The 15,507-nt window shown below is 30.4% G+C and overlaps 1 protein-coding gene across 1 annotated transcript; it reads right to left on the bottom strand.

The window, feature by feature from the left end:
* Positions 1–2,404: 2,404 nt before the first annotated feature.
* Positions 2,405–12,860, bottom strand: LOC123262748 (sortilin-related receptor-like). Its single transcript, XM_044725137.1, has 4 exons — positions 12,538–12,860; positions 4,837–10,792; positions 4,556–4,762; positions 2,405–4,195 (listed from the first exon to the last, which is right to left on the bottom strand). The coding sequence occupies exons 1-4, from the start codon at positions 12,820–12,822 to the stop codon at positions 4,134–4,136; spliced, it is 6,510 nt and encodes a 2,169-aa protein (XP_044581072.1). The 5' UTR covers positions 12,823–12,860; the 3' UTR covers positions 2,405–4,133.
* Between the last annotated feature and the right edge of the window lie 2,647 nt (positions 12,861–15,507).

Here is a 15,507-nt window from a genome sequence, read left to right as displayed (position 1 = left end):
CTCTAGGATAGTCATATGATAAAATTGGTTTTTTTTTTTTAGTGAAATTTAGTGTCATTGTAATGGTCTTGACTTGAATTTGTGCCTTTTCAAGGTTTCATATCATTCTCACTGATAGTCAATTCAAAATGCTCTATCTCTAGAGACATAACTGCGAAATGACCTTGTATCTCGTGAACTATTGACATTTTTAAAGATATAAGCTCATTCCGACATTACACTCATCAAGACCTTTCATTTAAGTACCCACATCAATTTTTCATATATTTATATATATTATATACATGTATATATGAAAAATATATGAAAATGCATGTGGGTACTCAAATGAAAGCTCTTGATTAGTGTAACGTCGAGATGAGCTTATATCTTTAAAAATGTCAGTAATTAAGAAATGATCCTGTATCTTGTGAAATATTGACATTTTTAAAGATATAAGCTCATCCTGATGTTACACTCATCAAGACCTTTCATTTAAGTACCCACATCAATTTTTCATATATTTATATATATTATATATATATATGGATATATGAAAAATATATCAAAAATGCATGTGAGTACTCAAATGAAAGCTCTTGATGAGTGTAACATCGGGATGAGCTTATCTCTTTAAAAACGCCAATAGTTAAGACGGTACAATGCAATTTAATAAATATTTAGTGAACTATTGACATTTTTAAAGATATAAGCTCACCCCGACATTACACTCGTCGAGACCTTTCATTTGAGTACCCACATCAATTTTTCATATATTTATATATATTATATATATGTAAATATGAAAAATATATCAAAATGCATGTGAGTACTCAAATGAAAGCTCTTGATGAGTGTAACGTCGGGATGAGCTTATATCTTTAAAAACGTCAATAGTTAAGAAAGTACAGTGCAATTTAACAAAAGTTATTTAATAAAACTAAATTTTATTTATTTATAGTTTACAAGACACGGCAGTTACATAGTGACTGCAAGGTTGCTAGCATTCATTTAATCAGGATTTCTTAAAAGACTCTAACTATAATATATTAAAAGTGATTATACTTAAAAACTAATATTGATGATTACTAGCGAAAAGTTATTAATATAACGAAAAGATTTATCACTTGCTGTTTTAAAAATCTATAAAGCGTATTGAATAAAATTTTAAATTATTACTAACAATGTTTTTTATAGATGCTTGCATGTCACTGAACTATCATCGTTCGTGACAGTGGCTATAAAAAACTATTGAAAAAGTGTCAAAAAATTCAACTTCATGCTTGAGAGAATTCACTTCTCAATTTATTTAACGTGAAAAAATCTAAGATTTAAAATCCTTTAACGGTCAACAATATTTTTTCAAGTTTATGTAATGAAAGAAACCAATTTGTTATGGAAAATAAAATAAATTTAATAAAATATAAAATACTAAGTAGCAAAGACAAGTAAAAAGAAAATAACCGGAAATTTCCATCTGTTGAAACATCTGCAGCTAAATATTCTCCCGTGGTGATATTATATTAATCATAACGGATAGAAAGAACATCTGAATAATATATCTATGTAATATCTAGGTATGAAATGTGAGGTATGAACTACAAGAAATAATGACGATACAAAAAAGTATAGTAAAAAAGACGGATGTTAATGAGACGCATGATCACTGACACAAGTGTAACGGGTATACACATTTGAACGGAAATTCATTGTTACAAACTTTATGCCTACTTCCTTTGGACCAGCTCACATTCCTCAACAATTTCGTCTAAAAGCCCTGTGATTATTATTCGCGTTCTACTTTCCGCATTTTATCTGAAAAAAATGACAAAGTAAAAAACGAACAACAGCAGTAGCAACAACAGCGTTAATTACTTAAGCTCAACCGTGTCTTTTTGTTTTAAATGTGGTATGCCCTGACTCATAAAAATGCAAAACGTCCTCTTGACTCATGAATATTCAAATGTCACCAGAAAATCCAAACAGCAAATGATCTAACGGAAAATACTTGGAATACTAACTTTTCGTTTAGTTGCTATGCTAAAATATTTTTAATGCTTGTATTTTTTTGCATAACAATAAAGTTAGTTAAAAAACATTGTCTAACACATTAATTTTTATTTTATGTCATTTTACTACATATAGCTCAGTAATTTTGCAGTCCGCTGAATAGAATTACTGAAAATAAAATTAAGAGTGAAGAAATAAGAAACAAGTGATGAGCTAAATGAAAATCACCATAAATATAAATATTTTTAATCATTACTTAAAATTATTGAAGATTTAAAATATAAATATTAAAATTATTTAAAAAAATTATTATTATTAATTAAATTAATTATTAATTATTTAAAATTATTAAAAAAAATATAAAATTAAAAATATTATTGAATTTCGATTCTGAAATGTGTAATAATAATAATAGTTATTTTAGTTGCTTTTATTTAACTTTATTTATTTACACGCATATATATTAAATCACTGTTATCATAACTTTGCAAGATTTACAGGCTACAATCATAATCATTTTATTCACTTATTGGAATAGCGTCAGTTCATTATCTACTTTAAAATTCTTCTCGATTTAACCCTCACATTTATAATCGTTACTGCTGCAAGCTCTTCAGACTTTTAAATATTTATACGAAACAGTCGGATTTGTATAGAAATATATGAAAAATCTTAGCTTTACGATAATTAAGAAGTAATATCACACTAAAACAAATCACAATTATTAAATTAATTGGGTGAATTAAAAATTCTCAGACCTTATTGGAAATACTTTCGGAGTCAGAGATAGTTTCAATTAAAATGAGCGGAAATAGGTGACATTACATCTTAATTATAATAAATAAAATATTAATTAATATTATTAAAGAAAAATAAAACGTCATATTGCTCATTATTGAAATGGCAAGATTTTCTGGCGTGCAAAAGTAAATTAATAATTAAACATTAATGATTATCGTCCGGTTTTTTTTTTGTTTAATTTCACAAACATTATGCTTAGATAAAAGACAAGCTGTAATTGTTATAATTTTTTAATCCGACTGACTGGTTCTCTTTATTTCACATACTCTCTACAATACCTTTATAATTATTACGCTTACTTTCTTTCACATTCTCACATAAAAAATTTATCCATAATATATTCAATAAAAAAATCACGTTTGTTAAACATAACAATATTATTTGACAATATTATTGTATATTCTTTATACAAATTCTACAGTCATAGAAACATAAAAAAAATGAGTCTATTAATAAATCGTATGAAAAAATTTTTAAAACAAGTCCCAATTAATTTTACAAATAAATTTTCTTAAGTTATTTTTATTTCAGTATAAAAATTGACATCAAGATAATTTCTTTGTCACCTTTGATTTTTTTATTGTGGTATTTTCTTAATTTACTTTTTACAAAACAAACATCTTTAACTTTTCCATAATTATCGATTACATTTCAAAAACAATATATATTTGAAATATATTGAAGTCTGTAAGTAATTTTACATTTTTATAATTCAAAAAATCGATATGATAATAAATAGTTCAACCAAAGTAAATACGGACGGTAAATTTTTTTTGTCGACTCCAAAATTAATTTTACGAAGTACAAATGTGAGTTTTAATGAAAAAAAAAAAAAAAATATCTAATACCTTATGTAATTTTAAATACTCAATTTTAATACCAATTCATTAACCGTTAGTACTTTTAATGATAATTATGGCAATCAAGAATCAAGAACTATTTTAAATATTTATAATAATTATAACAATAATATTAAATGATAAAGAAAAAAATATTTATCACGAGAAAATTAAAATATATACAGAGCTACCGTCGCGCGACGCTCTGTCACCGATAATTTATAATTATATACTTAAATAACTGTAATTGAAAAATGAAATAGTCTATTATTTTTATTGAGATAGCGTATAAAAGGCGACAAAACATCGCGCAAAGGATATTTAAATTGATTTCAATATTGTTATATAATCATGCGTACCTGATCAGCAGTTAAATTATTATTCATTTTTCTCATTTACCTAAACTTACAGTAGTCAATAATCATAGTGTCTTTCTTACAATTAATGTAAATTTATATATATTTATATATATATATATACTTTTAAATTTATTATAATAATTACTTATGCTATTACCAGAGGCTCGTCGTCCGAAAAGCCGCGAATCACAGGACTGTCTTCTTCATCTTAAACAAAAATAAACATATAATTAATTAAGATGATAAAAATAATGAGCGTACAACATTTAAAAGAAAAAATAAAAAAGAAAACAAATCAAACTGTTAATTAAAGAACAAGTAACTTTTATTAGCTGCTGCATTTAATTAAAGTTGGTCTCAAGTAGCGAAGAAATAGTAATGAAAATAAATTAAAACAAAAAGAAAAAGTAGAATATAAAATAAAAGTAAAAATTAATTAAACAGCAATTATAAATCATAACAACAATTTCTGTTATCATCATTAGTATATTTTTAAGCCAGCTGTGCATTAATAACGAAAAACACATATCTAATTTAATTATGGAAAAGGAGAAAATTATTAATCACCTAGAGCATCTGTGGTACCCGGGAAAGTAGCTTGACCTCGTCTCGTGTCATAATGACTGTTAGCAAATAGCGTAAAGTTATTAGACAGCCGCCTGTGTCTCACGAAGAAATACGCGAATCCAACTCCTAATGCGATTATCAATAAACAAATTGGTATGGCAAATGAAAGTATACTGGATGTATTAATTGTTCCAGGCCAATCTGCAGCTGTAATAATAAAAATAAAAAATAATTATCATTTTCAATAGATTAAAAAAATGAAATAAATTTAATTGACATACTCAATGGAATTTGAACTCCAACAATTTCACTGATTCCGCTCTGGTATCCTTTATCAGTAATCAATTTGACAGTAAATAGATACATTGAATTAACTTTAGCTTCCGTGAAAATAAAGGGCGGTCGATCGACATTATATACTTTGGCTGTTGATTCATTAAATGCTCTGGTATTTTCATTTACCAGTACTTGATAATGACGCTTTGTGTCATTTTTCATATTATCAGAATTCATTGGCTCTTCCCAATAGACTGTAAATTTCCCATCTTTAGCCTCTACACGAATTTGATGAGGTGGAGTGAGTGGTGCTGCTTGATAAACAACTGGCTGGCTCTCAATAGCATCAGTAACATTTGTCGCAACTGTTATTTTATATTTACCACCGTACTTGATACCTGTAAATGTATGTTTTATCACAGTTTCGTTTGTCGGTGGTAGAATAACTGTTGACTTTTCATTAAGTGTCATTTCAGTAACAGTAAGCCTGTAAATAATAGGATCGTCAATCTTCATACAACTAGCACTCCATGATACAATTATTGAGTCGGTTGTTTTAGGTGCTGGAGTAACGCGTAATTGCTTTGGTGGTGCTTTGACATTATAATACGTATCTACTTGTACAGGTTGGCTGAGAGGTCCAGCTCCATATCCATTACCACGAACTCCTACAGCAAACATGTATGTTTCGCAAGCCTCAAGATTTTTTATCGAAGCGGATTTATTAGGAGTCAAAATTTTATAGTCCTTAAATAGATCTTGCATATTTAATGCATAGTGAATAGCGTACTGCCATCTAATTTTTCTTGTACTCTTTGGTTGATCCCAGCTGAGTTTAACAGTCGTTCCATCGAGTTTTTTCGATTCTGCATTAAGATTAGGTACTGATGGTAATGGTGTGTCTTTTGTTGTAGCCGCTATCATAACAACTTTACCAATATAAGATTTTTTCATCGCATTTACTTCGAAAGTATAGGGCGTACCCGGCGATAAATTAGTAACAACATAGTCATTTTGTGTTGTATTCAATGTATGATAAGATGGATAAGGTGGAGGTGCACGTGGCGTGATATGATAACCATCGACACCTTTCAACGGTGCCCATGTCAGATGAACAGAATTATTTGTTGTTTCTATAACTTTTAGATATTGAATATCGTCGATATTAGCAGCACCATCAAACACCAATTCTGCAACTGCTGAAGGTTTAGAATCGTACTTACGATTTTTAGCAATTACCCAGAATGAATAGGTCTTGTTAGGCTCGAATGGTAGATCAAAAGTGTAGGAAGTCTTTTGAAGAGGGAACGGTGCTGGTGGAATTGGTGGCGTTACATAAGCTTCGTACCCAGTAATTATACCATTTGGATGTTGAGGTGGTCGCCATGAAAGCTCAACACGAGTACCATTCTTCTGAACAACTGTGACATTCCAAGGCTCTGATGGTATTCCTTGATCGGTTTTTATGATCCAATATTTAAATGGAGGATAAACAGTAGTCTGACCCTCTTGTCTGACGTAAACAGTCAAATTGTAAGGTGTGTAAGGCTCAAGATTGTTAAATTGATACCTATTATCTTTTATCCAACCAGTAGCATTTATCCACTTGGCGTTAGGTTCGACTTTAGCTAACGAGGGTAAAAATTCAAGTGTTGTGTTTGATGGAATTGGTTTGTGCCAGTTAAGATACAAACTAGTAGCATTTGTCAATCTCTCGTCGAATTCAAGTACCATAACTTGGTACACTCGAGAATTATTTTTGTCACAGTGTAATTCATCAAATCCATCAACACAATCATGTTTACCATCACAATAGAAAGCCAATGGAATACATTTATTTTCATCGCAAAGGAAAGAACCGGTTTGGCAGAAAGTTGTCGGTGGCTCTGTCTGATGAATGTCACAGCTAGCCTCATCACTGCGGTCAGGACAGTCGAGAACTCCATTACAAATATTTGTCAGTGGTATACAGCTGCCATCTGTTCGACACATAAACTGATCAGGACGGCAACCTGTACGTGTATGATCACAACGTAACTCATCTTCGCCCAATTTACAATCCGGTGTGCCATCACAAATCCAGGAGTCGTCAATACACTGTCCATCGTAACACTGGAACTGATTATCTCTGCAAATACGAGGAAGTTTTGGTGACTCGGTGATGTAAGGTGTTTCTGGTTCATCAGGTGGTACTCCGCAACCAAGTTCGTCAGATGCGTCACCGCAGTCGTCAACGCTGTCGCATTTCCACCAATATGGTACACATTTGGTGTTATTGCACCTAAACATCCAGTCGTTGCAGGTATTTGTCGGAAGTGCTGAGGGTGTAGGTGGCTCAGGTGGCGGTGATGGGCAATGATCTTCATCAGATCCATCGTGACAATCTCTATCACCATCACAAAGCCATGACTTGTAAATGCACTTGTGAGCTGTATGGCCATCTTCTGTTGTATTGCAAGCAAACTGCCAATCATGACAACCTCGACTCGCACATTCTTTTTCATCAGTACCGTCGTCACAATCATTTTCACCGTCGCATTCCCAAGTCTTTGGTACGCAAGTGTTATCTGAGCAAGCAATTTCATCAGTTTTGCATGTGTTTGGTACGGCACTCTTGTTACAGTGTCGCTCGTCCGATCCATCACGACAATCATCCTCACCATCGCATTGCCACCTGTGAGAAATACAACGACCATTATCACATTTGAATTGTGTGTCGGTGCAATTCAAATAAGTACAATTGAGTTCATCTCTGCCGTCATTGCAATCTTTATCGAGATCACACATCCAGAATCGTGGTATACATTTGTCGTCATCACATTCAAAGTTATTTGGACTGCAAGTTGCTTTTTTACAATTAACTTCATCAGAATTATCACCACAATCGTTGTCACCATCGCATTTCCAGAATTCAGAAATACAAACGCCATTTCCACATGCAAATTGATTTGATGCACATGTGCTAGCAACACGTGGACATGTTGAGTTAGCGAATGGTTTAATACCACCGGGACACATGCATTTACCGTCAGTCATTACCATACCGTCGGGACAAAGACAAACAAATCCATCATTCGGAGCACCGAGACACAGATGTGAGCATGTGCTATTTTCGCATTTATTTGTTCCAGTTTGGACGCTGTGGGCAAATATTTTTAAATCCATCAATCCAGATAGTGTACCTAAAGGAGTTGTTATACCAGCACCATGGTCTTTATCCGCAACAAAAATCATCGATTGCTTCCAGTCATCCCAATACATGTTTTCTTTAAATACAGCAACAGCGAATGGATGCGAAACTCTGTCATCGGTGGTGATTACTTTTTTAAATCTTTTGCCATCGTAATCTGATGATCCTATATAATCTTCTCGTGCGTCTACCCAGTAAATTCTTTCAGCGATAAAATCAATACAAATACCGTTTGGCCATTCTACAGTGCCTTTTGTAAACAACCGTTTGATATCAGTACCATCCAAGTTAGCACGAGATACTGATGCATTACCAGGAGCCCAATCTGTCCAAAACATGTAACCCATCATGGGATGTACTGCGATTCCACGTGGTTTTTGTAAATTGTTAGATCCCAATATAGTACGTCGCATTCTGCCAGCCATTGTCAAATCCGTCCGGATTATTTGTATTCGCATTTTAACACCGTCAACAAAATAAAGTACTTTTGAGACCCAGTCATAAGCCATACCTTCTACTGAACTCAAATCAGTCTCAACAAGTATTTCAGGATAACTCGTACCATCTTTGAAGCATTGTCTTCCAATAGTATCATTTACTATATCAGCCCAGTATAAACAATTGTTTTTAACGTCATATTCAATAGCAATGACATTTTTCAAATCATGAACCGGTAGAACTTCCAAACTGTGAGATCTAATGTCAATACGAGAGATGTGTTCTCGCTGAGCAACCAAAAGAAATTCCTGTGGTTCAACAATCGGACAAGGTATTTCATCAGGCTCAAATTTTTTAGCGTAACCTCCGGAACAATCATCATCCGGAATTTTACGGTATCCTTTAGTTCTGTTGTAAAATTTTCCAGGAAAACATGAAGATGGTACTTTGTATGGATCGTAATGTACCAAAGCATTATTTTTAATACAGTGAGCAGGACTGCCGCTTTTGATAAATCCGTAATCACACTGATAATCTTGAAAATCACATGGACAGATTTCAAAGCTTGTTGGTCTGTCATAGTCGATACCTGTATAACATTTAACAGATGCAGCACGTCGTTTGTAAACTTCTCGACGTCCCAATATACAAGACATTCCAGGTTGATCAGAGCTAACTGGTGACCAAAATTTAAAATCGTCATCTTTACATTCTTTTTCGAATGCATTGCGTAAATCGACTTTAATAATGAGCCATTTATGTAACCCGGGAGTAGATCCAAACATCGTGAAAACAGTTGTATTCTCACCGGGCTCAGTCATCAAACCATAAACCCGAAGCATTTCTTCGTTAAACTGCTGAGTTTGCCATGTTGCTCCTTCATCGATCGAGTACAAAATGTCTCGGGTTTCTCCACGTGTTTTGAAGTATTTAACGGCAACAAGAACTCCACCATGATCACCCATATTGAAAAAGTAGAAGTCCTTGAGTACTTGTTTCCATGTAAGACCGGCATCACGTGACACATACAGAGCTGGATGACCTTTCAAACTTGATCCTAGTACACCTGTCGCCATTATTATCCCAGGAGCAGACTTTGAACTCATGATGGTCACTGACCGAGTTACAGGATACAATTGACTGAAGCGTTGACTTAAATGCAATGACCAAGTTGAATCCGGTACATTCTCATGTTTAACATTCTCTGGTGGTTTTATTTTATTCCAGGTAACACCGTGATCAAAAGTTATCAAAGATTCCAGATATTCCGGTCCAACAGAATTACCTTTAAAGTTTTCTTTGATGTGTGACACGATATAAATACCTCGTAAGCCCTCAACTTTATATAGATCAGTGAAAGCTTCTTCGGCAAGTTCATTCACCCAGCTGCCTTTCCATGTACTATTTGGGAAATGTGTGAAAATTCCTTTTAGCGATAATGTGAATCTGGCCATTGTGTGGTCAACAACCTCTGAAATATAAAGATTTATAAGTGTATCGGTATGAGCAACTGCAACAAATATTCTATTGTTGGAAACATCTGCGATATGATATTGTTTTCTTTCCAGTTCTGTGTCAAAATGTGCCATGACGAATGTTTGATTTTTAAAAGAAACATACAAGTCCAGTGACTGAGCTGTTTCATTAGCTGACGGATCTACCACAGATTTCTTGGTAGCAAACATGTAATCGCCTCTTATCTGGAAGTCTTCGACATTCTTTATAAGTACAGATCTCAAATCTCGCCTCTGGTTTTGATCGAATGTAAGATCTAATTCTACTACCGTGCTGCCTTTAAATTCATCACGGACGATTATAATTGTTTTAGGACTGGAATTAGACCAGTAAAATGCTTTTACTGACTCATGAATACGTAACCATGTTTTACCCAAGTCACTTGTCATCCACAATGTCCGTCTCGGATCAATTTTATCCAGGGCCAAAAAATACAGCGGATTATCTTCGTAAAATAGAATTTCGCTTGGATGAAATGGTACACTGGATTTATTAATTGTTTTACCATTGTTGTTTGTTGTAAATATAACGCTGTTCGCGCTATCCGCAAATACACAATAGGTATTAAATTTTGGATGATTGTAAAATTTATCAAGCGTAGCATATTCGACCGGATTTGAATTTATTTTAAATAATTCCGATTTATTTTCAAAGGTATCACCGTAGTCGTAGCTGATGTAAACAGCGCTAGGATTTAATTTTTGCGTTGGTTTATCACGTGGGCTTGTGTTATCTCTCGCCAAGCAAATTATTACATTTGATTTTTCTCCAACCCAATGGACCATCAACTGCTGGTGTGGGTCCTCTAAGAAGTTTAACTGTAAAAAAAAAAATTATGAATGTTTGTGAATATAAAGTAGAAAATAGAGAGAAAAATATTGCTTTAGAAATTATGCTCTGTTTTTGTTTTAAAGAATTGCTATCAGCTCTGTGTAACGATGAGTGATAACTGGTGATTTCAATTCTATGAATATTAAAAAAAAAATAATAAAATCATACGGAAGTATGAGGAAAAGTATTAAAACTATAATATTTATAACTCCAACACGCGATTACATCCAGTATCGGTATCAGACTACATTAAGTTTCATACGCACAATATTACATCAGCACTAGGCTCTAGCAATATATAATAAATAAAATGAAATATATAATAATAATAATTATTAGCAGTATAAACCAATAAGTCAGTTAACTCTCATCTAGTTGAAAAGTGAAACCATCTTAAGTGATTTGATAGGCGAAAGTAAATTGATAGTCATATCATATTGATTGCCGTGATTAAAAAATGTTGAGATTAACAAAAATATGTAAATAAATTAAATTTTATTTAAATAAATTATTTTTTTTAGGATAACTCCTATAGTTTTATAATAACTATCAAGCATTGGATAGATATAAACCGTTTATTTATACTACACTTTGAATCAAATTACAAAAGATATCACGAGTAATAATATACGATCTGCATACTTTATTGTATGTGTATCATGATTCTTTTGTCCGCTTCAATACTAAAAAGATTAGCGATTGTATGTGAGTGTAGTGTACAAAGAGCATCATGAAGTTATTTTCCTCTCGGACTAACAATATTGTTAATATTATATTTTATAAAATAGCATTTGAATTAAAAAATTTTAACACTCTGAAAAAAAATGTAATTGCTGTTTATTTATTTTAAAAAATCTGCCGGGAAATAAACGAAATAAATACGTTTATTTATTTGAGATATACCTAACTTTTATTTTTTCCTTATTATAGAGTATTTATTCTCAACAGCTGATTTAATATCAAGTATAACGATTACCTTATCTCAAAGATCTTGCTGATAATATTGTTAAAATAAAAACAACAGTTTTAAAGTCTGACACTCAAATATTTTAAATATAAAAACGTTTCTTCAATAAATCTTTAAGACGTAAAAAATTTATTTGTTTGGAATTTTATAATTAACATTATTATTTGATATCTGATAATTATTGAACTAACCTATGGACTAATTATTAATTAGTCTATTTATTACTCCAATTACTAGTATACAGTTTATTAGAATCACCTAAATTGTTGTCAAGATAACGAAATTGGAGTGTAATTGATTAATCATTGACGTTTGATGTTAATTATTTAGTTCAACTATTTTTTATATAATTTTAGAATCGAATTGAATATTTAAAAACTTAATTTTAGTGCACTGTTAGTAAGTAACATTGAAATGCAGATAAAAGAAAAACATTATTTTTAATTGTGTGTTATCTGGTGACGCTTCTATTTTAAATTGAATTGTATGAACAATAAACACCAATTATTTCTTGAGAATAAATCACTTTTGAACAAGTAAATACTTAATAAAAAAATAATAAATTGAATGAAAACAATTAATATGTATTAGGTTTAACAAGTGCACATAAAAATAGTAATTTTAAAATAAAATTTTTCTGTCTTCATGTCTTTAAAAAATACGTCGCAAAAACTTTTGTTTTTTGTTATTTAAATGAATAAGAGCTTTTGAAAATAAAAATATCAACACTGTAATTTATTGATAAATAAATATTAACATAACTACCTTGACTGTAATATTAGATGACGAATTGGAAAATCCTGATGGTGTTGGAGTTTGCGGTACATTTCGACGAAATCGTCCCAAAGTCTCATCATCATTATCATCACCAAAATAATCATTTTTATCGATAATAAAAGACCTTTTTTGACGTAATGATTGGTCATTATCGGTGACATATAGTGTTCTTGGATTTTCGTAACTATTTTCACCATTATTAAAATTAATAAATAAGAATAAATGTAATATAAGCGTTAGCTGATAGAACCCCGATGTGACCCGGGCGGCCATCTTGTATGAACTGACTTTCTCAACTAAAAACTCGAGTTAGCATGTTGAATATAGATGCATTGTATAGAGATATATAAACACATCGCTGGCGCTGTCGTTTTAAACACTCGAAGCTTCTCTCCACCACACTAGTGTTATCTTCGTCCTTCCTTTCTTTTTTTTTTTTTTTCTCAATAATTTTGTTTTCGTTTCACCACCCCCAAAATTTCTTGGCAAGCAACATCAACGTCATCATAGATTCTCTTCCTATTCCTCCATTCTGGACCTAAATGCAACCATTATATACTTTTACGCATGGAAATACATTATCATGCATGAGTTAACAATTTAATTAAAGATATGATACTCATCTATTATTTATTAATTATTATTATTCATGTTACTTGCAATCATAATTATATCTTATTTTATAATATATGAAGCGAAATTTTACTAAAAAAATTCTTACCTGTTAATTTTTTTAAAAACTCATAAAACTTGTCGTCTGCCTCGAAATAACTGGTACGTATCTAAAGTGGAATTGAAACTTGTTTACTAATGTAATTTTATAAATTTTAAGACAGTTATTAAACTTTAAGTAGAACGTTGATGAGTTCAATGTTGGATTCGTATGCTATATATTATTAAAAGAAACTTAAAATAGCAGACACATCCGATAATTTTTAATTATTGTTCCAGATCGATGTAACTAGTAAAAAAATGAAACTAAAATTAGCAGACATGTGTCATTTTTTTAATTTTTACAACATGAATTTTCACTAAGAAAACATTTAAAAAAAAAATAACAATCATTTTCTAACAAATCTACGAGTAGAATTTTTTATAACAATAAAGTTAGCCGACATTTTTAATTTTTTTTTATTTATTAGATTAGAATGAAAATTAATTTAGCAGATATTTCATCATTTTTAAAATTTTTTTAACAAACAAATTATGTCAGAGAAAATAAGAAAAAAATTGACATTTAGAAAATTGAATAAATAAAAAATGCAATTTTTTAGAAATAATTTTTTGGAGCAAATTTGTTTATTAAAAAATATTAAAAAATGATCACGCGACTGCTAACTTTAATGTCATTTGATAGAACTAAAAAATATTTTTTAAAAATTGCACTGATAGATTTTAAAATTTTTTGCAAATGAAAATTTTTTTTTTTATTTTTTAGTAATAATTTTTTCAATTAAAAAAAAATTATAAAAATTTTCAGATGTCGGCTAACATAATTTTCATAATTTTTTAGAAAATTTTTTTTATATTTATTTGTTGAAAAAAATCTTAGAAATCATCAGTGTCATTTATAAAAAAGAATAGTATAAATAATTTTAATTTCACATGAAAAAGTTTTTTAAAAAAATAACATATTTTATGTACGTTATATTTAAAACAATGTCATTTCATGCAATTTTATTTTGAAAACGATAATAATTACCTCAATTATTCAGAACTGATGGATTAATTTAATTTCCTTTTATTGATCTTCAATTCTACATAAAATATTTAACGACCTACATTTCGATTCAGTTCAAGTAAATTAATTAACAGCAACATTTTATGGCAAAATAAGTTTAAAAAATTATTTATAAACATTTGTGTCACTCAATAACAAAACAAAGAAAATTAAATGTCCTTGTAATAAAACGAATAAGCAGATAGATATGTATATATTTATATCCTGACAAACGTCTGAGAATACTTTATAAATAAACAGAAAATAAATATATATATATTATAAATAAAGTGCATTGAACTATTGACCAATCATATCTTTTAATATCCACCCGTTCTTTGTTAACTTTACGCGGGAATAATTTTAAAAATGAGATAAGGAAAAAATAAAACGATAAATGATGAAAGCATGCTAACGTTTTATTGAATGCCGGCTTTCTTAGCAACTCAAAGGTTGGATTGAATGTATTTTTTAATTTAATTCAATTTAATGGTTTTTTTCTTCAAAGATGTGATGATACGGGCGAAGAAGAGCTACGGGCATGAAGAGCGAATGAGTAACCATTTTTAAAATGACGATCTGACGATATAATAAAAGTATATTAGATAATGGGTTTCATTTCCTCATGGCACCACCAGTGGTCCCAGATCCCTCTCATCAGTCCATTTAAAGCCAGTACGACTGTTGATCACTGACCCTCGTATATAAAACTGTCACGATATTTTTACTGCAACAATCTCACCATACACATCTTGATATGTATTGATGTTTTTTTTGCATATCCTCCTGTAATCTACACTAATTGTACTCACAATTTTTTCAACAACCATTTATTACATAAGCTTCACATTATCTTCTCATAATTGTATTATTATTTATCAAGAACTTACATTAATAATATTTATTTATTTATAATTTCTTTATTGTTAATAAAGTTTTTACGCATAATCACGTCATACGAATGTGCTAAGCACAATAAGAAAAATGATCTTATAATAATGAATGGTATTTTTTTTTATTATTGTATTTTATTAAGATACTATTACTTTTCTTTATTTAATACGTATCTTTCTTCGATTGATCCGTTATATTCTTTGAATAAATAACCATAAAGATAAATAAAAATATAATAATAATATTAATTAATTAATTAATTAATAATACAATTGCAAAGCAAGGAATATTAAATCCACTAATAATAAAGCAAGATCATATTTCATTAACTTTCATTTTAAAAC

Source organism: Cotesia glomerata, linkage group LG4 (genome assembly GCF_020080835.1).
Source record: "Cotesia glomerata isolate CgM1 linkage group LG4, MPM_Cglom_v2.3, whole genome shotgun sequence".
Classification (NCBI taxonomy): Eukaryota; Metazoa; Arthropoda; class Insecta; order Hymenoptera; family Braconidae; genus Cotesia; species Cotesia glomerata.
Note: the sequence above shows the minus strand (reverse complement) of the source record. Positions and strands in the feature narration are given on the sequence as shown.